The following is a 26,684-nucleotide window of genomic DNA, read 5'->3' as shown; positions in this document are numbered from 1 at the left end:
TTTAAAATATTCAATTAAAACATTAAAATAATTAATTAATTAAAATATATGTTTAACCATGTATTTTTCTTTTAAAAAAATTCCCAATTAAATTTTAATCTGATTCTTCCCCCATTCAGGAGGGTTTCTATCTGCATGGCTTGTTTACCACTCCTAGTGTGAGAACAGTAAGATCAAAAACCAATACTCCCATTTTCCCAGATGAGAACTAGATCCCTTGGTGCAGGCCTGCAAAGCTTTCCAGGAGTTTGCTGGCTCTGGGGATGGTTCTTCAAGGGAATGGATCCAGTATTCCCTTTTTTCAGTCTAAACAGAGGTAGTTAATTCCCCACTTCCCAATACCTTATACTAAAATTGATCTGATTCCAAGGAGGCAGTAGTTGCACCTCCACCAGAGAACAGCCACTGGTCCTGAATTCAGATTTTTGCAAATATATTTACTTCCAATGAGAGTTAGGAGGCCTTAGAAAAAGAAGGGGTGAGCTAGTCATCAAGCTAACAAGAGGTAAAGCAGATGTGAAACTCTTAGTTCTTTTGGCTAAACAAGAAGACATCTCACTGACAACCAACTACTTTCCAAATAGCTCCAAGAAAATAAGGGAAGATGGGGAGGGGTGGAGAGAAAGGATTGGTTAGCATCTTCTGTCAAATCAAAAGTTCCAGAAGACCCAAAACTGCTTCTATGAGCCACAGAACCCTGGTGAAGAGGAAATTGAGGAAAAGATAATTCAAAGGTACCATCTAAGCCCACTTCTCATGTGACATTACCTTTTTCTGGCTCAGGATGTGGGAAAACACTTTCTCCCTTAATTGAAAAAAAAAAATATATATATATATATATATATATAGCATTTTTATTCATCTCAGAAGCTACTAGGATGTGCTTGTAAATAACAGAGAAGAACAATATTAAAACAAATAAAGAGTCAAGTTGAGAGGTCGATCGGTGTACTATATTGACAAGATACTGATTGGTTACATGTTGAAGAAAACATACAATACAAAATACAGAAAAAGTTGGTTCGTTCCCTTTCCCCCCTCCCCCCCAAATACTCATCATTATGATTTGGTCAAAATAGGGCTCAGAGCCAGAGGTCCAGGTGGTAGCAGGAGATTTGGGGAAAGGGTTCTTGGCTGCCATAATAATGCTGTTTCTCTCTGTGCTGTGAGTCAGTGGGGTGGGGTAAAAGAGTAGGGTGGCCCCAATAAGAACCAGCTGAGGGAAAATTCTCCTAGTTTCCTTCCCCATCCAGGGTTTTCCTTTTGTCCCAAAATAAACAAAACCCACTCCAAGGTGGTGAGTAAGGATATAATGAGACTGAGGTGCTACCAATATTTCTCCCAATCAGAAAAAGGGACAGGAGGGTTGTAACCACCTCCCTATCCCCCCACCCCTAAAAAATACAAGGGTAGGGAGAAGGATTGGGACATGCAGCTACCACCAGAAAAGAATAAGAGGGGTGGGGTAGGAAGAGCTGAAGTTCATATATATTAAAAAAGTGACTTAAGACTTAAAATTGAATTAGTATTTGTACAGAAAGGTGCGGGTGGAATAGCTCCCTCCAGCCTACGATCAAAAAATATATGGAGAAATCACGGCAGGCCCCCCCCATGGCGGTGGCTCGCTCTCGTTAAGTGCGATTGGTTAGAGTGGATTCCAGTCAGGTTGTTCAGGCAGGGAGAGGTGGGGGGCAGTGGGCGGGCAATGGGTGCTCAGTTGCTGCAGCACTGGCTCCTGCTGGTTGGGCTGTTTTCCTGGAGGTCCACACCCCGATTCCGGCCCGGGGCACCAGGTGCATTCTGGGGCTCATTCTTGGGCAGTTTCTTGGCTGGAAGGTGAAAGAAGAAAGAGTAACCACTCATGCCAAGACAGGATGCCTAGCTGAATCCAAATCTCGACACATGAGCTCTGATAGTAGCCCTCAATTTTAAGCTGGTGATTTCTGAGCAAAAGCAAAACCTCAGAGGGGTGATGGCTGGTTCCCAACAAGCAAACAGGGCATTCCAGACCTCTAGATGACATAGGATCCAAATAACTGGAGTAGCAGATGAGAAAATAGTATAAATGCTCTGGGTTATTGGCTTTGTTCTTGAGGTCAAGACACCAGGGATTATCTATTAAAAGGGCAGATTTTACCTAACATTAAAGAAAAGAGCGTTTACAAACAGTAAAAGACCTAGAGAACCCAAGACAGGAAGGTACTGGGCCCAAGATACAATTTGATATTACAGGAAGGGAGGATACAAAGGAACTCACCTATTGCCATGAAAATTTCATTCACATTCATTGCTGTCTTTGCTGATGTTTCCATGAACAGCAAACTGTTATCATCTGCGTAGGCTTGTGCTTCCTTGGATAGAAAGAAAGAGAAGCTATCTTGGTTAGAGACTCCAAAGTATTCTCTCTTTACCACCCCCCATCCCCAATTTGTACTTAGGTCTAAATTTTTTGTTCTGCAATAGCCTTTGACTAGAGCAATTTTTGACTCCTTTCATTAAGACTACTCAGCATTCCCATTCATCTCACAAAATATTCATGAGCTTCATTCCCAATCCTACTTGTTTTTCTTCTATCCCTAGGGAAAAAATAGTATAAACAGCTAAGGCTCCAAGGTTTCCTCAATCCCCTCCTTCCCTCCAAGCCCTAGGAAAATCCATTACAAAGAGAAAGGAGACACAAGGGACAAAATTCCCTTTATATAGGATTAGAGAGTAGAAGTAATCTTTCCAGCCTTGACATGCTGCCTTCTTTAAGCCTCTGGGCTCTTACTTTAGACAAGTTTAGGTGGAAAGAGGACACAAGATGAGGAGCCTTTACTCACTTGGAAATCCACAGCTCTCTTGCTGGCCAGGTCAGCCTTGTTGCCGGCGAGTGCAATGACTATGTTGGGACTAGCCTGCCGTTGCAGCTCTTTCACCCAGTTCTTGGCCCGTGCAAATGTATCCTGGAGGTGGGACAAGGGGACTTACCAAAGGAATGGAAAAAAGGTTCTCCACCACTGAATTTACTACCAAGCCGAGATACTGACTGACATCCCAAAGCCCACCCATTCTTGGGCAGTCGGAACTTAAAGTCAAGGAATCCAATGTCTCATTGATACAACAGAGAGAAGCAAGAGTGATCTGGAAAGCAAAAGCTCTGGAGTGGAAGACAGACTGCAACCTGTGTTGCTAGCTTTAGTCACTGTATCAGCTGATTTTGCTGAATAGTTTATTTAATCCAGGCCAGAACTGGGAGAGCAGAGGTCTGAAATGATTCAAGTGAAAACAAGAAGCATCAACAATACTTTAAAAACCAAGATGAAAGTTGAGATTAAGGTCATCTTCTGGAATGCCTACTTAAATTGATAAATAACAGATAAACTAAAGGTTATATACATATATTATGTTAATATATTGATTTAGGGCAGCTAGGTGGTGCAATGGATAGAGCACCAGCCCTGAAGTCAGGAGGACCTGAGTTCTAATCTGACCTCAGACACTTAACACTTCCTAGCTGTGTGACCCTTGGCAATTCACTTAACTCCAATTGCCTCGGGGTGGAGTGGAGGGAATTAAATTGGTTTAGGGTACTCTAAATCAAATAGTCTAAGTTCTTCATTCTATAGATGAGGGAACAGGATCAGAGGTAAAATGACTTGTTTGTTTCAAGTTACAGTTAGTAAATATCAAAGGTAGAAGGCCCATGTAGCTTTAGAAATCAAGTTCTATAAGGATGAGGGAAAAATAAATTATGTTCTTACTGTATTTGTGATGTCGTAGACCACAATGGCTGCTTGAGCACCCCGATAATACATGGGAGCCAGGCTGTGATACCGCTCTTGTCCTGCTGTGTCCCAGATCTCAAACTTGACTGTTGTGTCGTCCAAGCAGACAGTCTGTGTGAGGAAGGCCGCTGAAAGAGAAGCCATCTTATGAGTTATAGGGAAAATAAGACCTACTCACATTGGACACTACAGAGAAGCCTAATATCCTTTACTAATTTTCCAGTAGGAAATGAATTTTCCAACTGGAATTCTGGAACTGAGGAGTTTGCTGCAAGGGAAGTAAAGGGCTGATAACGAGAAGCTTTTGACTGGAATAAATGTGAAGGAATCAGGAGAAGAAAATGGGTAGGTTGTAATGGGAAAGCAGACCAACCAACCAACCAGGACATGACATGAATGGTTCATAACATATTAGGGGTGTGTGTGTGTGTGCGTGCACGTGCACACGTTCACATGAGTATGGAAGAGGGTAGTATGAAGGATCTCACAAATGTGGCTAATATGGAATTGATATCCAAAATAATTAAGAAATAATAAGAGCTCTCCTGTCACCCTTGATGAGTTCAGGGTACCTAGGACTGCTCAACTATATTTTGGGTACTTAAAGCACCGGAAGAGATAACTGCTTAAACGCTGTCAGTGAAATTTGGAGAACAATAGTCCAAAGAAGCAAAGATACAAAGGAAGTTTAATCTATATCAGATATTCACAGCAGTCCTTTTTGGGATAGTAATGAATTAGAAATTATACCTGTCAAGGAAGAGTGGTTGAAAAAAATATCAATATAATATAATATATCACTGGATGGCTAAAAAAAGTGGTGAATCAGGAATTCAGAGAAATGTGGAAAGATACATATGAACTTATAGAAAACAAAATAAGCAGACCCAAGAGACCAAAATCATCACAATGATGATGTAAACAAAAAGATTACCAAAAGAAGTTGGATACCGAGTAACAGAAAACCCAATGACTGTCCCAGAGGACAGAAAAAAAAAAAATTGCCTCTCTGCTTCATGGCTAGAGGCAGGAAAGACAGGGAATAGGTACAAATTATATCTGTTTCAGTACTAAGAAATTTTGTTTTGATTGTTTTGTCTTGTCAAAAGGTATGATAAATGAGAGGAGAAGGGAAGAACGAAGAAAAATGAACATTTATTTTTTAAAAGAAAGAATGTGTAGAATGGGAGAGGTTTCAGAAACAAAGAAAATATGTCCTTATTTTCTTTTTTTTTTTTTCCCCTTCATATTTTCAATCAAAGAGAGAATGGAGCCTGGAAACTATGAGCTAGGAAGAATGATTTTTGATTCCTGGAAAAATTCTAGGACCTATCATTAAGAAAGATGGTTAGTGAGCCTTTAGAAAAGGGATCAGTGATTACAAAGTCAGCCTGGCTTTAAAAAAAAAAAAAAAAAAAAAAAACCAGGTCACAGCATTCTCACTCTTTCTGTTGTTGTTTGCTTGCATTTTGGTTTTTTCTCAGTTTTTTTTCCTTCTTGATCAGATTTTTCTTGTGCAGCAAAATAATTGTATAAATATGTATACATATACTGGATTTAGCATATATTTTAACATGTTCTTGTGGAGAAAATGGAAAGACGTGAGTTACAAGATAGATAATACAATAAGGTAGATTTGGAATTGGTTGAATGGCAGAATCTAAAAACTTGTCATTAATTGATCATGAAGTCTTCATTAACAAAGCTATGTAGGATAGCTAATACATTGCATCCAGAAAGATCTTGGCAGGCTAAAATACTGGCCCAATTAAAAAAGATGGAATTCAACAAGAATAAAATGTAAAATCTTCTACTTGAGTTCAAAAAAAGTAACTTCAAATACAAGAGAGACTTGTATGGTTAGTTGATCTGAAAAAGAACAGAGGGTTTAGGTTATCTCTAAGCTCAATAATGTAAGCTAAAATAAAAAGGCTGTACTAAGAAGCAAAGTATCCAGGAATGAGGAGGTGACAGTCTTAATGTCCTCTGCCCTGATCAAATCAAACCACACCAGGAATAAATATTCCCAATTCTGGGAAGACACATAAACTGAAGAATGCCCAAAGGAGGATACTCAGGAAAGGAGTCTTCAGTTCCTGTCAACAAATAATTAGCTGAAAGAGCTATGATCTAAAGAAGAGAAGACAGAGGTCTGAGCTCCCTTCAATTATTGGAAATTACTTGGAAATGGAATTAGATTTGTTCTGCCTCACTACAGAGGACAGAACTAGAAAAAAGGGATAGAAGTTGCAAAGAGGCAAATTTAAACTTGATGTAAAGAATTTCCTAGCAATTAGAATTCCCCATAAGGAGCCTTAGGAGGTAGTAGGCTCCTCCTGGCCAAAGATTTCATGATCAATTAATGATTCTCAAGCATAAGGTGGATGATCACTTGTCCCATATCATGCAAAAAAAGATTCATTCTCAGATCTGATTTTTACTTCATATTCTATGAATCTATTCCTCTTAATACTTCCTAGCTGATCTCCCTAGGGGAATTTATTATTTCAGTCTAGCATCCTGCCATTCAGGTCAGTTATGGGCCATCAATTCAAATAAAAGAAACATAAAGTGTCATCTCTTTAGTAGAAGGAACTATAGTAGGTGCAAGGGATGCAATACAAAGAAAGAAATAGTATTTGCCTTCAAGAAACTGGTTTTGTGAGGAAGGATACAAAGCACATTGATACAAAGTGAGGTAGAATCTGGGCTGATTCTCAAAGAAAAGTTTCTGAGAGTCAGAAATGAGTAAAAGTACTCTATATGTACAAATATGTACAGAGATATCTGTAGAGTTTGAGGAACCATTACTTGTCCAGCTCTGCTGAAGCATAGGGAGTAATGTAAACTTAGGTTGGAGATAGACTGAAGAGGGCTTTAAAAGCCAGACTAATTTTGTATTTTATTCTGGAAGCAATAGAAAACCACTGAGAATTTCTGAATGAAGAGAGAAATGATCAGAACTATGCCTTGGATAAAGACAAATGGAGGTGAGATTCTTAATTAGTTGTCACTATACATTTTGTTGGTCCAAGGGCTCTCTCCCTCAGCCTTCAATTCTTCATAGCATTTGCAATGAGATGCTCAAGTTCTATTACCCAGAAAGCCAAAGGTATGACCCATTGCATTGCTGGATGAACTAGCTAAAAGCATCCTTTTCCTAATGCAACAACAGAAAAATCAATAACCAAATAGCAAGACCGTTAGACATAGACTTTGCAACTCCAGTATACAGTTAGGTACTTCCTTACTTGAACATGAGGAAAATATAGTCATCTGGATTCTCACCACTAGGGTGAGCATGTACTCTGAGGGAGATACCAAAACTTAAAATACACACAATCCCTTTTGAGCCAAAGGATTCCTGGCCAAAGCAGCTTTGTTCAAAAGGCTGGTTGTCTTCTTCCTTTTCCTTCTCCTACCCCACCCCTACTCTCTTCCCCAAAGGACGTAGGTTGCCACCTCATTTCCCCATCTCTTCCTCTTGAACCAAGTGCTGAGGAAGCAGCAGGAAAACTGCTGATAGGACTGGTTTGTGTCTCCAGCTGTCTAAAAGTCTCTTACTAACCAAGATGGGAAAAGATAGTAACTCAAAATCCAGACAGTCTTAAACTCTGTCATGAATGCCACTCCTGGGGCACAGGTCACTGAGAAATCACACTAATAAATAATTCCTTAGAAGGGGATAGGAGAGCCTCACATCCTAAATGCTGACTGTCAGCTGGGGTGGAGAAAACTGCTCACATGGACTTAAGCTCACAAAGCTTAAAAGATGGGGTAAAGGTCAGCTTCAGGAAACCCAGCCCTCTTCTAATGCACCAGGCAAATTTTGGGAAATGAATGCCTGTGGTTGGGACAAGGAGAAGACGTAGTTTGTTGGTCTCGGGTCAATGGTCTAGAAATGTTTTTCTAGAGAGTAGCCTAGAGAAGAACCAGGATTTCTGCACACTTTTTCTAAGAGTGTTCTGTTCCTGGGCCAGAAAATTCCTACCAATTCTCCCTGTCCTCTCCCTACCACCCCTTCCACTTCTTCTGGCTGGCACTTTGCTTCTACCAGTTGTCTTATTTTTCTTCTATCTTCTTTAAACTATGTTTAGATCTCCCTTACTCATGGAGAAAGAAAAAAGTCTTGTCTACCCCACCTCACTTTTTTTTTTTTTTTTGCTGAGGCAATTGGGATTAAGTGACTTGCCCAGGGTCATGCAGGTAGGAAGTGTTAAATGTCTGAGGCTGGATTTGAGCTCAGGTCTTCCTAACTTCAGAGCTGTTGATCTAACTACACTAACTAGCTGCCCCCCACTTTTTTTTTAAATACTAGATTAGTATATTCCAAGGCTCTGTCTTTATATCTTTTCTCCCTTGTTCTACTCCACATTCATGGTTTCACAGCTATCACCCCTAAGTAGAAGATTCCCAAATCTGCCTCTAGCACTGACTTATTTCTACTCTAGATCCAAATTTTCAAACATTTGATATCTCTACCTATATCTTCTACTTGTACAAAAATTTAAGCATATTTTAAAATGAAATTATCTCCTAACCCCTGCCCTTTCCCCCCTTACCTGACTTCCCTATTTTTGTTAATGGCATCATTATTCTCAATCAGCTAGGCTCCTAACTGCAGAGTGAGCTTTGGCTACTCCCATATCTACTGATTCCACCTCATTACCAGCCTCTACATTTTTTACTGCCATAAACTTAGCTTACTCAGGCTCTCATATATTTTCCCTGGCAAGCAGCTACAAGGGAACAGAACTGACTGTAAAGTCAGAAAATCTGAGTTCAGATCCTCCCTTGGATACCTGTGAGACCTTGAAGAAGTCATTTTACCACACTAGGCCTCAATTTCCTCATCTATAAAAGGAAGAGGTTATACCAGATGTCCTGAGATGCCTTTTAGTTTTAAATCCCATGACTACTCCAAAACTATTTTTAATTGGTGTCCCTGCCTCGGGTGTTTTCTCACAGTAATCCATCTTACCAACATCTAATTAACCTCCACAATGTACAGATTTGATGATGTCACTTCTCTGGTCAAAAGCTTTTCATGGTCCTCTACTGTGTATCAAATGAAAGCCAAAATCCACCCTACCATTTGAGACCTTCTACAAGGTGGACGAACTTCCTTTCAACATTTGATGCTATTCCCCGTCTGTATTCCAAATGAAACTTTCAATCCCTGAAAACATCCCTCTCTGTGCTTTCCTGCTTCTGGTCTTGTATTTAATTCATTCCCCATGCAAGGAATAATTGCCTCCTTGCACCTGATGAAAACATGCTTTCTTCAGGGCCCATAAAAAAAACATCCACTCTCTTCCACTGAGTGTTCCCTTAAGTCTCTCACCAAACCGAAAGGCTTCTCTTCTCTTCTTGACCTGATCCAAATGTTTTATGATGCCTAAAAGCTAGGAGGGAATGTAAATCTACATGACTATAATACAAGGAAGAATATGAATTCCTTGAGAATAAGGATTCTATCTTATTCTTTAAATCTTCTCCAGCCCAGTACATTGCACATGCTAAGCATGTATTGCTTGTTGCAGAGATGAATGAAAACATTCTTCACTCTGTGTACATCCTAGTTAGTTTTGGCCAATTCTTTAAAATACTGTCTCTTAGGACTTACTGTTTTAATTCATACCAAGGTTCTGTCTTCTACTATATGTATGTTGCACTGTTTCCTATAGTTTCTTCTGTGTCTGTTTCCCTCACCCCAAATCGCAGGGATGACTCCCTAAACTTGCATTTGTGAAGAATTCATGACATGATGGAAAGATGAATAGGGTATAAAGAAGTTACTGATATAGAGGAAGGGAGCCAAGCATTAAGAGCAGCCTGGGAAAGTAAGCCACAGTTTCTTCCCTACAAAACTGTTCTTCTTACTTGGCTACTGGACATCTTGAAGTTCTGTTCTACCATTCCCGTTCCCCAGTCAGGTTCCCTTTGGCCGAGCTTACCTCCAATTGTGCTCTCCTGGTATTCATGAAACTGTCCCTTGACGAAGCGGAGAACAAGGCTGGACTTGCCCACTGCTGACTCCCCCAGTAAGACCAGTTTAAATTGGCAGATTTTGTTGCCAGCAGCTGGTCCATTGGGTCGTGCTGCGCCTCCCCGACCCGCCATGGCCCGTCCCACAGCAGTGGCACCAATGAGCGTGGGGGATGGGGTGGGAGGCCAATACTGAGTGCAGAGGCACTTAGTGGGGAGAGGAGGCCTCCAGCTGCAGAGAAGAGATAGGGAGAATGGAATTAGTTCAAAGGAAAAGACTATATTCACTAAAGCCCTTCCTCTATAGTCTTCTCTTCCCTGTATGTTTGTTCTGAAGCCCCCCATAATCCCCTCTGAAGTCAGAAGATTTCTGAGATTTATACTCCACATGTCTTCACAGCATCTCAGAAACAGAGAGAGCCTCAGGCATTATCAGATGGAAAAAAATTGAGGAACTGAGTTTCAAGGCAGGAAAAACCAGAAATCCCAGCTTTCCTGACTCCCAACCTTAGGGCTCTCCAAAGGATACTGCTTCTGAATCCTAATTCATGCCAATGTTTAAGTACCTACTACATGCAAAATCATGATGCTTCCCACTAGAGATACAAAAGAAAACAAAATTGTACCTGCCCTCAAGGACTTTATATTCTAATAAAGAGAAACAGCACTAAGAAAGGTAAGTAATACATAAAATGGACAAATGCACAAACACATGCGCATACTCCCCCCCCCCCCACACACACACACACTTCTAGGGGAAAAGTCACTAGGAATCGAGTGGAAAGATAAGGGAATTTAGGATAGGACTTGTCTTAAAGGGACATTTGAATGTGAATAAGAGGCCAAAGAGAAAAGTATTCCTGTCCTTCCTGCATGTAAATCTATCTCTATAAAAGATCCTGGATCCGTCCTCTTCTCTTCACACACTGCCAACCACTCATATCACTTCTCTCTTGGACTTAAATAAGACCTACATTCTTAGTCTAATTTATGGTCCCTGCTGCTGCTGCCAAATCAATATTCCTAAAGCATGAGACTGACCATATTATTCCCCAACTTAAGAAGCTCCAGGAGTTCCCTAGAACTTTTAGGACAAAACATAAACCTCTTTAGTTGAACATTTACAGCCCTTCATCTGGCTCTACCATAGTTTTCCTGAGTTATTGCACATTACTTCTCTTAACATCTGATCTGCCTGCAGTTTCCAGGGCAAAATATTTATACATCCCAATTTTATACCAACTTCATTCCCCATGCTTATAATGTTCTCTTTCCTCATTTCAGCGTCCTGTAATTCCTGGTTTCTTCCAGGGCTCAGCTCAAGTGCAACCTCCTACAAAAGATCTTTCCTGATTCAACCAGCTGTGTTAATACCCCTCTCCTCCAGAAGTTTTAATTCTATATATATTTTATATTTTATCTGTTTATATATTCTTACTCCTACTTAGGCTATTTGAGGGCAGGAAATGCATAATTTGTCTTTTCTTTCCTAGTGTCTGGTATGTGCACTGGTTCAGTTCACTATATAAAATGTCAGTCCACTATTTTCCATTTGTTGTTGTTCAAGTTACTTACAACTCTGTGATCCTGTGGACTTTGTCCATGGATTTTCCTTTCAAAGACATTGAGTGATTAGCCATTTCCTTTTCCAGTGTGTCACCATTTTATAAACAAGGAACTGAGGCAGATTGAGGTTAACTGACTTCCCGGGGGTCACACAGGTAGCAAGCATGTAAGCCCAAATTTGCACTCCAATTTTCCATACTCCAGGCCTACAATTTTGTCCACTTCATCACCTGCCATATACTCACAGAAAATATCAGCATCTGAAGAATTGGGTCCTACAAGTTAGGAATGAGAGATGGGAACTATCATATTAAGACTATCTAGGATAAATGGTCAAAGGATATGAACAGACAATTTTCAGATGATGAAATTGAAACTATTACCACTCACATGAAAGAGTGTTCCAAATCACTATTGATCAGAGAAATGCAAATTAAGACAACTCTGAGATATCACTACACACCTGTCAGATTGGCTAAGATGACAGGAAAAAATAATGATGAATGTTGGAGGGGATGCGGGAAAACGGGGACACTGATGCATTGTTGGTGGAGTCGTGAACGAATCCAACCATTCTGGAGAGCAATCTGGAATTATGCCCCAAAAGTTATCAAACTGTGCATACCCTTTGATCCAGCAGTGTTTCTATTGGGCTTATACCCCAAAGAGATACTAAAAAAAGGAAAGGGACTTGTATGTGCCAAAATGTTTGTAGCAGCCCTGTTTGTAGTGGCTAGAAACTGGAAAATGAATGGATGCCCATCAATTGGAGAATGGCTGGGTAAATTGTGGTATATGAATGTTATGGAATATTATTGTTCTGTAAGAAATGACCAACAGGATGAATACAGAGAGGCTTGGAGAGACTTACATGAACTGATGCTGAGTGAAATGAGCAGAACCAGGAGATCATTATACACTTCGACAACGATATTGTATGAGGATATATTCTGATGGAAGTGGATTTCTATGACAAAGAGACCTAACTGAGTTTCAATGGATAAATGATGGACAGAAAGAGCTACACCCAAAGAAGGAACACTGGGAAATGAATGTGAACTATTTGCATTTTTGATTTTCTTCCCGAGTTATTTTTACCTTCTGAATCCAATTCTCCCTGTGCAACAGGAGAACTGTTTGGTTCTGCAAATATGTATTATATCTAGGATATACTGTAACATATTTAACATATATAGGACTGCTTGCCATCTTGGGGGGGTGGGTGGAGGGAGGGAGGGGAAAAAACAAAACATAAGCGAGTGCAAGGGATAATGTTGTAAAAAATTACCCTGGCATGGATTCTGTCAATACAAAGTTATTATTAAATAAAATAAAATTAAAAAAAAAAAAAAAGACTATCTAGGAGCAGCTGGGTGGTGCAGTGGATAGAGCACCAGCCCTGAAGTCAAGAGGACCTGAGGTCAAATCTGGCTTCAGACACTTAACACTTCCTAGCTGTGTGACCCTGGGCAAGTCACTTAACCCCAATTGCCTCAAAAAAAAAAAAAAAAAGACTATCTAGCAAAAAGCGTCTTGATATTCCATTATTTTAGGTACGATATGAAAGCAGTATACCTCAGTCAATAGAAAACAATCCTCATGGATATAAGCATTTCATCTTCAATAGAAATAAGGGTTATAATACTAGTTAAAATGTCTGCTGCTTACTCTTTTTGTAGTAGCAAAGAAGTTGGAAATTGAGTAGAGGCCCATCAGTTGGGGAATGACTGAATTAGTTATGGTATATGAATGAATGGAATATTACTGTTCCATAATAAATGATTTCACAAAAGCCTAGAAAGACTTGCACAAACTGATGCTGAGTGAAGTGGGCAAAAGCAGGAGAATATTGTACACAGTAACAAAAGATTATGTGATAATCAACTGTGATGGACTTGGCTCTTTTCAACAATGCAGTAATTCAAGGCAATTCCAAAAGATTTGGGATGGAAAATACCATGTGTTTCCAGAGAGAGAACTATGGAGACTGAATGTGGATTAAAGCATAGTATTTTCACCTTCTTTGTCTGTTTTTTCTTTCTTGTGTTTTTTTTTTCCCCTTTAGATCTGATTTTCCTTTTACAAAATAACAAATATGGAAATATGCTTAAAAGGATTGCACATATTTAACCTATATTAGATTGCTTTCTGTGTTGGGGAGGGGGGAAGGGAACAGAAGCAGGGAGAAAAAATTGGAACACAAAGTCTTTATAAACGTGAATGTTGAAAATTATCTTTATATTTATTTATAAAAGTTATGAACATATTTGACATGTATTGGTCAACCTGCCATCTGGAGGAGGGGGAGGGGGGAAGGAGGGAAAAAATCGGAACAAAAGGTTTTGCAATTGTCAATGCTGAAAAATTACCCATGCATGTATCTTGTAAATAAAAAGTTGCAAAAAATTTTTTAAATGTCTGCTGCTCATTCAGAGAAAAAAAAAAGCTGTCAGCCTCTGGGGAACCAAGTAGAAAAGTGCATTTCCCATTTCCAAGTACTCAGAGCACAATTTCCCTTATTCTCTTAATTTCATAAAGGATCAAAAGTTTTACACATACATTCAATTAAAAAAATGCATATATATTCAATTCAGAACTTGACTGGCAGTCAAAATTGCTATCAAATCTCCTTTTATATAGATAATCTGCATTCCTGTTTTCCACAGGCAGCACCAGGGCACAGAACTGCACAAGGGAAGACATAGGTAGTGAGTGGAGTGGACATGTAGGAAGCAAAAATCTGACACTGCAAGAACTACACTAAAATAGTAAGATTCAACACAAACCAATGTTTTAGGGAGCAACACATGCATATAGGAAGTCTGAAATCATTTTTGTTCTCCAACAAAGGGACTGTTATGAAAGGGATATGAAGCTTATCTCCAAAAATCCTGTCAGATTGTTATTTAAGGTCTCAATTATACATGTCCAAAGTAGAGATTTTGTCCCAAAGACTCTTTAAACCAGTTTGAAGAAAAAAGTTTAAGATTTCAGTGTCCTATCTTCCTATCAAAATGCTATAGGATAGGCAAGGAAGCTCTCAGTTAACCCTTGGATTTCTTCCTCACTCAGAACAGTACTCTAGATATGGAATATTATTAAGCCCCAATAAACTACTCAATATATATTAATAAAGTGCTTATTGAATTGAATGTTTATGCATTACAGATAAAAATCACTCAACATAAAAGAAAATTCTGGGCATTCTAACATTTCTCTAGCACTCTAGTCAAAGAATATTAATTGTTTTGTAACCTAGATTATGGCAAATAGATATGGACCACTTATGACTCTGTTTTAGAGTCAAAGTTTAAATCACATTTTGAAAGTGGTTAGGAATAATTAACAATTCATCCAAGATCACCTAAAAAGTTTAAGAGTATTAAAAAAGTTTTTATCACCTCCCAATCCTAGAAAGGATATATATATATTCCCTCAATGAGATTAGGTAACTGTAGCCCCTATATCACTGTTCATTGGAGAGAGACTACAAGCTTTCATAACATAAAACCAATCACAAAAGAAAGGCCTAATGCCCTGGAGAAATGTTAACTCTCTGTACATTTTTAAATATCAAAAAATATTCTTCCTTAAGTCTTTCTTCTACATGTTTTTAAACTAGGAAACTGCCCATCCTGGCCTCTGGATCAAGCAATAAACATGTATTAAACACCTAAGTGCCAGAGGTAGGGGCATAAATACAAAAAAAAAAAGTATTGTCAAATGATTCAGGCCCTTTAAAAGCTTTATATTGTAATGGAGAAGGGAAAAAGAGGATAGAAAGTTACAACACATTTATAGATGAATAATTGCAAGATACATACAAAATAGATGCAGGGAAGGGGGAGGAGGCTGACTAATGGCTGCAGGAATTAGGAAAGACTTCTTCAAGGAAGTGGCACTTGAACCAAAGCTTGAAGAGAGCTAGAGATTGGAGAAAGGATAGCATTCCAGGTATGGGAAAGAACCTGTGCAAAGATACAGAGACAAGGGAAGTAATGTGTATGAGGAATAGCAAGTAGGCCATTTTGGCAGAAGCATAGAACACAGTGAGAGGGGCCTAGAAAGATAGGCTGGAACCAAATTATAAAGAGATTTAAATGCCAGACAAATTTGTATTTTATTCTAATAGCAATGAAGAACCACTGAAGCTTCCTGAGTGAAGAATGACCTGCCCTTTGGAAATGGCAATTTGGCAGCTCTGCAGTTTTAGGGGAAAAGTGGTCTTGGACATGTTGAATTGGGAGATCCCAACTGGAATACCAGGAGAGATCTATCTAGCAGACAAGTAAGTGACTTTCAAACAGATTTAAAAGAGAAGAGGGGGCTAGATATGTAGATATAGCAGCCAGCCATTTGCCTAAAAATGACAATTATTTAGATTGATAGAGAGAACAGAGCAGGTAAGAGCCTTGAAAATGAAACAGGGGACTGAGAAGAACAGGTAAGAGGAGAATTTTGAAAAAGGAAAGGAAGAGTGAATATTTACAAAGAGAGGGTAGTCAGTGTGAAATGCTGCAGAGTCAAGAAAGAAGAAAAATGAGAAAAGACAATTAAATTTAGCAATTGAGAAATCACTGATGACTAAAGAGTAGCTTCTGTTGACTGGCAGGAATGGGGATCAGAATGAGTGGTGACTGGAGGCAACAGGTATATGAAGTCTTTCTAGGACTTTGGCTGGGAAAAGGAAGAGAAATATAGGATAACGAGAGAGGACTGAGAACTAAGGGTGGTTCACAACACAGTATTTTCACTCTTTTTGTTGTTGTTTGCTTGCATTTTATTTTATTTCTCTCTTTTTTTTCTGGTTTGATTTGATTTTTCTTGTGCAGCAAGATAATTGTATAAATATGTATGCACATACTGGATTTAACATATACTTCTCCCATGTTTAACATATACTGGGCTACTTACCATCTGGAGGAGGGGATAGAGGAAGGGATGGGGAAATTGGAACACAATATTCTGCAAGGGTTAATGTTGAAGAATTATCCATGCATATGTTTTGAAAAATAAAAAGCTTTAATAAAGAAAAAAAATACAGAATAATAGTTTTAAGGAATAGCAAGGTTTGTTTGTTTGTTTTTTTAAATGAAATGCTTAAAGAAAGGAAAGAATAAGTCCCAGATAAGCAGAGGTTGAAAATTATGGATAGAGGGTATGATCTAAGGGACATGCTGCTAGAAAAAATAGTAAGAGTTATTCTGTCTTGACTATTTTATAATCAAGTTAACAATTTTTTAAAGTGGCTTCAGGAAAAATAATTCACTAATAATTCACTAACCCAAACTACTACCTTTCTGGACATTAAACTTTTTTTTTTAATCCTACTTAAACATTCTAGAAGAGATCAGGGTCTCTCTATATAAAGGAGAATGCAAGAACAGGATTTCCAGTCTTTTTGTCCCTACGGTACATATGAATCCCACATCTGATCAGTTAAACTATAAATTTCCTGAGGGCAGGGCCATGGTTCTTGTTCCTCATTCTCTTTCCTTCATATTTAGTAAAATACTGAATACTTTATACATGTTTATACATGTATACATGTTTAAAGAGTATATACTTGAGTTTTTCTCTATAAACTACCAATTTCAGAAGGAAGAAAATTGGAAATCTTTGAATTATCCTTGCTGTTGTAAGGGAGCAGTAGTGTGGCTAACAAAATCATTTTATCTAGTTTTGAATTTACTGAGTTAAGTTTTGTGGGGCTTTTTGAGGGGAGCAAAGGAAGCAAATTAATCAGTTCATTTAGCTTTGGCTCAGACCTTTAGAAAGAATTACCTCAGCATATACTGAGGTAAGTTACTCAGCAGCATGTCAACATCTAAAAATTTTAAAACATATGTACATCTACAAATTGGACCCAGGTCCAATCAGAAAGCTGATGAGACAGACTAAGTAATCTGGTAATAAGAAACCTTTCAGGATCATAGAAGAGGAAATCCCCAACTCTAACAAGAAATCTTTTTTTTTGTTCAGAAACTAAGAAGCTGTAGGTGATGACCACTTCGCTAATAAAACCAGATTCTAGAGAAATTAACAGCCTCCTTCTCTGTCAGAAAAAAAAAAAAAAAAAAAAACCCTACCAAAACAAGTAGGTCTTCAAACCCTCATTAAGGGATCAGACTTTTCATTCTCTTTCCTACTTTATCAAAAAATTAATAATAATGTCATCAAAAAGATAATTAGAAAACACAGAATCATAAATTGAGAACATGGAAAAGATTTTAGAGATCACCTAGTCCAATGCTCTTCATTATACAGATGACAAAATAGAAGCCCAGAAAAGCTAACTTATCTCTGACTATATATAACCTTAATCATTCTCTGTGTCTTAATTCTCCTATATCTATTCTTCATTCCTAGGATGCTCTCCGACACTTTTCTCAGGCCACTACCATACCTCTGAATTTACTTTCTTCCCTCCAATTTTGACTCTGGTTAACCAGTTTAACTTCATATTGCCTACCCTGGAATCCCTTGCCCTACTCTGTCCTGTTACTTTCAGCCCCTTGCCCAACCTTATTCTGGATTACTCCTACTGATGTGGTGCAGCCCTGACGGATGCAGCAATAACCCTAATACCATTTAGCCTTGGAAGTGATATAGTTGGAAATGATATATTTCTTCCCTTCAGTTATGCTGCCCCAATTTACTCTATATGAGCAGGATGCTATAGCTATAAATATTGCTGGCTGTCAGATTACCTGTTGGTCAGTGACAAGTTTCTGAGACTAATGAGCAATAATAATGAGGCACTTAAATGATGCAAGTGCAGAAAAAAATTGGGTATCCACCACTTGACCTAGTGATGTTTCAGACCTAAAGACCACCTCCAGAAGGTCCCCTGATTCCTCCCCGCCCAGCTCTGCCCAGAGAATTATGGGTATTGTACCTGCACATAAGGTCAGAACCAGACTAACTCCTCAACTCCACTTCTAAGCTACAAAATTAACATATCAGTGACATGAAGCACCTGGTTTCTCTTATTTTTTTCCTATAAATTTAACTTCTTGCCCCTGGTTCTTTGCTAACTTCTTTTGGAACTTAGCCCCAACTTTTGGGGTCTCCCTTGAGCTCCAATACTACCATCTGTCTTCTCTTCCTACTTGCAACCAATGAATGCAAACTGAAGAAAGTCTCCAACAAGGTACACTTCAACCGTATGCTATTCAATTTTAGATTGGTAATTCATTGCAGCCAGACAATACTTTTGTTCTTCCCTAATTGATTTCCTATCTTTCTCCCCCCAGAAGCTATTCCAAACTTCTATTCTCTAAACCTTTCAAAGATTAGGATCTAGAATTATACACTGAAAAAAAAAAAAAAAGAAAAAAAAAAAAAAGGCCATTCATTATGACCTCCCTTTTCTCCCTTCTCTTATTTCAAAAACCTTTAACATTCCCAAGTCTCAGATAATGAGTAGCCCTTATCCTTACCAAGATCAACCCAATATGTGCCCTCAATCTAAGGAATGAGTTTCCTCCCATCTCCAGCGCTGTACCCAAATTATCTTCAATTTCCCCCCCACCAAATATTACTATGCTCCATTCCTTCTGTGCTGTTTTTAAACTTGCCCAAGTCTCCCTCTCTCTCTCTTTAGTCACCAGAATCTATCATGCCCTCCTTCTCTCTATCCTTTAGCCAAACTTTTAGAAAAAGCTGTCTACACAAGTTGCCTCCTCTACTTCCTCTCCCTCCACAAATGTTCTGCCCTTTCCAACCAATTTAGCTTCAGATCCATTCAACTGCAAAGTTACCAATGATCTTTTATAATTCCCAAGGTTGGCCTTCTATTGATCCTTATCCTTCTTTGATTACTTTCTCCTAACTAGGTAGTCTCCTGACTGTTTTACTAGCTCCCTTCTACTTATCTGATCACTCTTCTTCTTTATTATCTATATCACACAACCCTCACTGTTTCAGTCCTGGGCCCATTTCTCTTTTCTTTCTATACTCTTAGAACACTCAACTTCCAAGGGTTTAATTATCATCTCTTTGCTGATGACTTCACTAGGTCCATTTACTCATATCTATCTAAATGCCAACTAGCTCTTTCAAACTGAAGATCCCAGAAATACCTCAGATTTCTATCTAAAACTTGAATTCACCTTTCATCCAAACTAGGTGCTCTTACAAAATTCCCTACTTCTATTGATAGTATCATTTGCAAGTGCAGTGTCCCAGATTTGAAACCTTCGAGTTATATCCTCAATTCTTCACTCTTACCCACCCCTTATGTTTAATAAGTCACCAAATGCCTCTATTTCCACAGCACTTCACACATCCAAATCCTTCTTCATATTCAATTGCCACTTAAGTTCAGGGATTCATCAACCTCCTGCAAGGACTATCTCAATGGCCTCTTAATTATTTTCCCTGCCTCAAGTCTCTCCCCACTTCAATCTACTCTCCCCCACCAGAGGGCAAAGTGGATTTCCTTAAGTATAGGTCTGACTTTGTCATTCCCTTGTTCAACAATAACCAGTGGCTTCTAAGACAAAACAGGAACTCTGGCTTTAAAACTTCTCTTTCCAGCCTTATTATACAAAGGTCCTCTTCCTATGTTTTATGGTGGTCCACAACCAAAATGACCTTTCTGTTCCTCATACACAAATATCCCATCCTCTATATTCCAGACTTTGCAAGGGCCATCCTCTATGCCTGACAGGCTTTCCCTCTTCAAGTCTGCCTAAAAGAATCCCTCAGTATCTTTTAAGACATAGCTCAAGCATTTAAGGCTACACAAAGTGCTTCCTCTCTATCATACTGGTATATATTCACATATGCACATTTCCCAAAAAGAGTGTAAGTGCTTTGAAAGCAGGGTCTGTTTAGACACTTAATAAATGCTTTATAAGTATGTGAGTTAAAGTTCAAATTGAACTTCTCTGATGCTAAAGTCAGCCTTCTCCGCACTGCTGTGTGCAACCTCCATCTCTTCAGCTAGTACAGCAGCAGCTAGTTACAATTTCTCCCTGGACCCTTGTACTGCCTTCCACGGCTAAATCTACACATTTGAGAGCATGCACAAACACACACCCAGTACTTTTTTATAATCTACTGCCTCGTGGTTTTTCCTGGCACCACCTGGAGATCATGTGAGGAGAGGAGTCAAATGTTCAGACAGCAATCATCAAGGGAAGTAGAGCTTACCTTGAAGGTCAGTTTGGAAGCCTTCCAATCATGTAATGCATAGAATAAATCCCCCAGAACTCCAAATCTTCCCCCAGCCCCCACCCAACAGGTTAGGAAAGAAGGGTATTCCCTACTTGGTGAGCACCTGCTGGCCTAGAAGCCAACTGATGAAAAAAGTGACTTCATTCAGGTCTCACATGGTAAAATAAGGTAGAAAAGTCTGGTAACCTCATGAATCCATCTTTCTCTAAGCAAGACATGGGATAGCAAAGTGACCTTAATGAAACCCAATGAATGCCTTCTGACAACCAAAAGGATAAGAGAGTCAAAATTTATCTTAGGTGATATGGCATGTGCAAATAATTCATGGGATCATAAAAATTTAGAGCTGGAAGAGATATTAGTGTGATATAATCATAAAAGCCACAGAACAAACCACTTACTGCTACCTCAATTTGACCAAGAATTCTTTCTATAACATTCCCCAGCCAGAAGTCATCCAGCCTCAGCCTGAAAACTTCAGTGAAGTCAGAAATCCATTCCCCAACACAAATACTGATTCACCTAGGTGCTAGGCCCAGAAAATATAAATAAAAAGAATGACATAATCCCTGACTCCCAAAGAGCTTAACATTCTAAGAGACAAATATATCAGTGCAACTTGAATAAAAAGAAAATGCAAATAAATACTAAGGAAATAGTATGATATTGGAAAAAAAGCTTATGTCAAAATTAGTGCTTGAGCTTTGCCCTGAAGAGGTTTTATGAGGCAATGATGAGGAGGGAGTGTATTCCAGGCATGACCAAGGTCAGCTGAGCATGATGTGTGAGGAATAGCAAAGAGCAGAAAGGGGAGCAATGTAGAGCAAGACTGGAAGGATAGACTGAGACTAGGTTATAAAGGGCTTTAAAAGGTAATGGGAGGAGCTTATATTTGATCCTAGATGCACTAATTCCTGAGGCAATCTATCTCATTTTTGAACAACCCTAAATAAATATTAGAAAGTTTTTCTTTACAACCAGCCTAGTCAAAACCCCTCTTTTACAATGAGAGATGATGGGCAGAGAGGTAAAGGGATCTCCCTAGTACAGCTAAAACTGGAATCCAGCTTCTTCAGCCCTGGCATATAAGCAAACAAAACCCAGTGTACTTTCTACTATACCACACTGCCTGCCCTCCTTTTTCCACAAATTTTCCAAAGTGAAAAAAAAAAAAAAAAGCATCAGCAAAATGGTTTGAAAGAGTGGCTTCTAGCTAGACTTTATTAGGAGAGACCTGAATTGTACTGAGGAATGTACTAATTGTACTAATGAGGAAATCATAACTATTTTAAGCCTCAGTTTTCTAATCTATAAAACTGATAACACATCACCTAATTCACAGGACTGCTGAGATGAACAATGTGCTGTGTAAATGTCAGTCATATCCTTCAATCACCAACCAGTTGCCCTCTTTACCCTCATTCTCAAACTTTCTACCCTCTAACTCAGGAAAATAATCTTTGCTTGGTTCAATTAAGACCAGTGAAACATGGAGCAGAAAAATGGCCATATCACTTGTCCTTTTCTACTAAGAAGAACTTGCAGAGGCCAATCCTTTGAAAAGCCCAGAAACTGGCAAACAATTTTTATTGCCAGTGTTTCAGATAAAAGCCTCATTTCTAAAATATATACAGAACTGAGTCAAATTTATATGAACATAAGTTATTCCCCAACTAATAAATGATGCAAGGATATGAACTGGCAGTTCTCAGATGAAGCAATTAAAATTATTTACAGTCATATGAAAAAATGCTCTAAATCACCAATGATTAGAGAAATGCAAATTAAAACAACTCTGAAGTATTAGCTCACATCTATCAGATTGACTAATATGACAGGAGAGAAAAAGAATAAATGTTGGCGATGTGGTAAAATTGAAACACTGATGCATTGCTGGTAGAATTGTGAAATGATCCAACCTTTCTGGAGAGCTATTTGGAATTATGCCCAAAGGACTATAAAATTCTGCATATCCTTTGATCTAGCAATACTAGGTCTGCATCACAAAGAAATCATAAAAAAAAGAAGGGAAAAGAATCCACACGTACAAAAAAATTTGTAGCAGCTCTTTTTGTGATGGCAAAGACCTAGAAATTGAGGAGATGCTCATCAATTAGGAAATGGTTGAACAAATTGTGGTATATGAATGTAATGGAATACTGCTGTGCTGTAAAAAATGAAAAGCAGGTAGATTTCAAAAAAATCTGGTATGATATGTGGATAGGGAAAATCTTATAAAAGTGAATGTTGAAAACCATCTTTATATATATATAATTGGAAAAAACAAACTACTATTAAGTGGGAGAGGGGAAGAAAATTTCTGCACAGGGGTAAGGCATTGCAGCCATATAAACAGTAATGTAACAGTAACAGGATGTAAGTGAAGTAAATAAAGGAGAATAGGAGAGTAGTAGCTCCCAAACGCTATCATGTACCATCTATACATGGTTGCCTAGGGGAATTTTGAATACTATGGGCAGTAATGGCAGTGTGGCCCAAAAGAAAACAAAAAGAGGTTCAAAAATAGTATTGTATTGAGGAATGACTGAATAAACTTTGGTATATTATTGTGATGGGACATCACTGTGCTTTAAAAAATGTTGAAGAGGATGAGGCCAGAAAAACCTGGGAAGATTGATATGAACTGATACAAAGTAAATGAGCACAACCAGGAGAACACTATATACACTAATAACAAATTGTAAGGATGATCAAGTATGAAAGACTTAGCTGCTCTAATTAATACAATAATCCATGAAAATAACAAAGGACTCATGAAACATGGTATCTACCGCCAGAAGTTTTCAACATTTACTTTTATGAGATTTTGATTTTCAATTTTTCCTCCCCACCCAAAGACAGCAAGCAATCTGATATAGGTTATACATGTATAATCATATTGAACATATTTCTACATTAGTCATGTTGTAAAAAAAAGAATCAGAAAAGAGGAAAACCACAAGAAAGGAAAAAAAATGAAAACAGTATGCTTCAATCTGCATTCAGATTCCATAGTTCTTTCTTTGATGTGAATAGCACTTTCTATCAGGACTCTTTTGGAACTGTCTCAGATAATTTTATGAACGAGTTTTCTTTTCATTTTATTTTCCTTACCTTTTTGGGGGAGGGGAGGCAGCATGGCTAATATGGAAATGTATTTTACATGACTTATGTATAATGGGATATCATATTGCTTATCTTTTCAGTGGGTAAAGGGGCTAGAGAAAGGGAGAGTATTTGGAATTCAAAATTTTAAAAAGAATTAAAAACATCTTTAAAAGGAAAGGGGAAAAAAAGAATTCCTTCTACAACATACCCAATTAACAACAGCACTTAACTGGAAAGAAACCTGCTAGATAGAGGATGGCAAACTTCTAATGCCCTTGGGCTTTTGGAACAAAAATAAAATTCTTGTTGACCACAAAACCATAAGTCAACAAACTCACATAATATCAAAGTAAATGAACAAACACCCCAGATTGGAGCTTTGGAAATATTCTTACTTACCCATGTTTCCCAAGGTAGATTCAGATTTAACATTATCTCACTTAAGACCCTACACTGTTCTAAGGAATCAAAAGCAAAGCTAACCTTAGACACAAATGTTAGCAGGTTGTATATTTCTCCAAATCATAATTTTCATCCTCTTTTCCCTAATCCAAAGAGTTCATCTACTTAGTACTCATTAACTCTTTCTATTTAACGGGTTAGTGATTCTGATCTGGGTATCTTTCAAGTTTTGTGTCTGCTTAAAAGACTTCTTTTGGCAGAGGGACACTATCACAGTCTGTATAACCAGTTGATTTAGAGAAAACAGTTTACTTAGGGAAACCCACTCTAGCGCAAGAAGCAAGTGACATCACCAAAAGGTAATCAGAAGAAATATTCTTTGGCACTTATCAGTTCACTATAAAATTCCAGTTAAAAGATTTCCTTAGTATAAAGTAAACACTACTGAAAGATCTGAGAGACAAGTAGAAGCACTTTACCAGTCTAAGGAGAGCAAAAGTAAAAGGACCTGGAAGGGATATAACAGCTCCAAAGGCCAATAGTGGGTGAAGAAAGTTGAGCTGGGATGTCATGAATACTTTAGCAACTCAAGCCAGCTAGAGAGATTATTTATGCAACTGGAAGAGCAAAATTCTTCAGAAAAGAAGGGAAATGATTCTCACTTGTACTTGTGAATAGAAAAACAGACTGGTAGAATGGGACTGCCTATTCCTCCAACCACACTCCAAACCAAATAGAATCAAAGGATGTTAAGTTACAAGAACTATAGCTCTTCACCCAAAAGTGGTTCTCATACTGAATACAACCAAAAGTAAGTGAAAACACAAAGGGAAAAAAAAAACTAAGAATATTAGCCATTAAGTTTGAAGTTGCATGCTGGAGACTCAAGTGCACTGTTTGATAGGTCTGTGGTTTTTAATAATCTTGAGCAAAAAAATTCAAATACATAATTTTTTATCCAACATAATGAAAAATGAAAACTCAGAGAAATGATAAACCAATCCCTATTAAATGAATAGTTATTTTTTTAATTGTATTTTCTCCTACCAGAATGTGAAAAATAAAGGGAAGAAGAAAAGGCACCTGAAATTAAAGGTGTTTTTAAAAGACAATTAAAAAAAAACACTAACATATCCCTCCTCCCGAAAACAGATGATGAGAGCCAAGGCAATCAGACACTAAGGGTATATGTAAAAGAATATGATGTCTATGCATGTTAAGGACACATTTACTTTTTAAAATTAAAGTTTAACTATGGGTTTCAGTGCCTTAATTTCTGTCAGGATTGCTGCAAAGCAGCTATATTTAGAACAACAATTCAAGTTTTGGTAACAAAGTCACAGGGGAAGAAGAAGGAAGTTGTTAAATCCTTAGTGCTTCAGGCAGTAAAGGCATATTTTGCAAGACAAAATCAGAAGGAAAGGAAAATAAAAAGGAGGGAACTGTTTGATGTATGTGAGATTCTGGAAAACACAGAACACATGGTCTCCGACAGAAAGGAATCAGGCTGTTAGAAACTAACAATCACAAACTCCAGTAAAGGGGATGGGTTGGAATAATTTCTAGAGAGAGGGTTCTTAACTTTGATGTGTCTAAGATCCCTAGACTGCTTCTCAGAATCACATTTTTAAAAGCATAAAATACATAGGTGCTTAATAATGTTGATTGATTGACAAAGGAAGTAACCTTTAGTACAGTTATCAAAATAATTAAGCAAGTTCATAGACCACTTTCAAGAAAACCTGGTAGAGTTCAGAAGAATCCCCTATTAACATGAGTGAGGGGGTGGGGGGAAGGAGGGCGGAAAGGAAGACTGCTGTACATACTCAAGATCAAGGGTATGTGGCCCCAGCAAGGTAGGGATTGTTGCTATGAGGAAGAGAATCACAACTGCTATAAAACCTTAGCAAAGGCCTCACTTAAGGGAATAGGAGAAACTAATTGAGAACAGGTATCACATTAAGAGATTAAATACAGGTGTCCCTATTCAAGGAAGACGGGTATATATCCTTGACCATCTAGGAATCTCGCCAATTCCTAGTTCTGTAATAATGTCTTACGATATTCAAAAATTCTCCGTTGGAGAGTGACTCCTGGGGACTAGGTTCCAGAATGCTACTGAGCTCAAACTACTCTCCCATGGAGGAGTTAGAGGAAAGCCAGTCTGCAGATATGCAGAGATTTCACACAAACAGAACAAGCAGTTACTAAACACCTAAGGAAGACTGAACCTGAATATTTGCCAAAATTAAGCAGAGACAGAACACAATTGATCCTTTCCTTTATGCCTAAAAACTGATATGATACCAAGACAGGTGCTAAACAGGGTAAAATGAGAAACAATTTCTTGATATATGGAGCCAAAGCTTTCCAGAACACTGCCACAGCCTTCTGATAACACAGAAGAATGTCAAAACAGCCTTTCCTCTAATCCTTACTTCCTCATTTCTGGGCCCCAATGGAAAGACCAGCTCTCAGGGAAGGCCTAGCCAAGAGCAGTAATCATTTTTAACTTTCTGGGCATTAGACAACAGCCTCAAATGAGGGCTCTGGCTTCCTTTTCCTCATCCAGTGCCCAACCTAAGCCATCCCCATAAGTCTTCTGACACAAATTGGGCAGTAATGTCAAATAGGGATGAGAAATCTAAAGTCAAGAGGAAGGGGCTCTAG

The 26,684-nt window shown here is 38.3% G+C and overlaps 1 protein-coding gene across 1 annotated transcript in view; it reads right to left on the bottom strand.

Annotated features, from left to right (window-relative positions):
* Window positions 1-836: 836 nt before the first annotated feature.
* RAB5C (RAB5C, member RAS oncogene family) overlaps window positions 837-26,684 on the bottom strand; it is a 45,775-nt gene continuing 19,927 nt past the window's right edge. The window contains exons 2-6 of the mRNA XM_051994457.1: window positions 9,725-9,987; window positions 3,744-3,895; window positions 2,823-2,945; window positions 2,258-2,351; window positions 837-1,829 (exon numbers count right to left, since the gene is read on the bottom strand). Of these exons, the coding sequence (XP_051850417.1) occupies window positions 1,714-1,829; window positions 2,258-2,351; window positions 2,823-2,945; window positions 3,744-3,895; window positions 9,725-9,890 (651 nt within the window). The 5' untranslated portion in view covers window positions 9,891-9,987 and the 3' untranslated portion in view covers window positions 837-1,713. The remainder of the gene's footprint in view (window positions 1,830-2,257; window positions 2,352-2,822; window positions 2,946-3,743; window positions 3,896-9,724; window positions 9,988-26,684) is intronic.

This window comes from Antechinus flavipes, chromosome 4 (assembly GCF_016432865.1).
Source record: "Antechinus flavipes isolate AdamAnt ecotype Samford, QLD, Australia chromosome 4, AdamAnt_v2, whole genome shotgun sequence".
In the NCBI taxonomy this organism is placed as follows: domain Eukaryota; kingdom Metazoa; phylum Chordata; class Mammalia; order Dasyuromorphia; family Dasyuridae; genus Antechinus; species Antechinus flavipes.
This window is presented reverse-complemented; position numbering and strand designations above follow the sequence as displayed.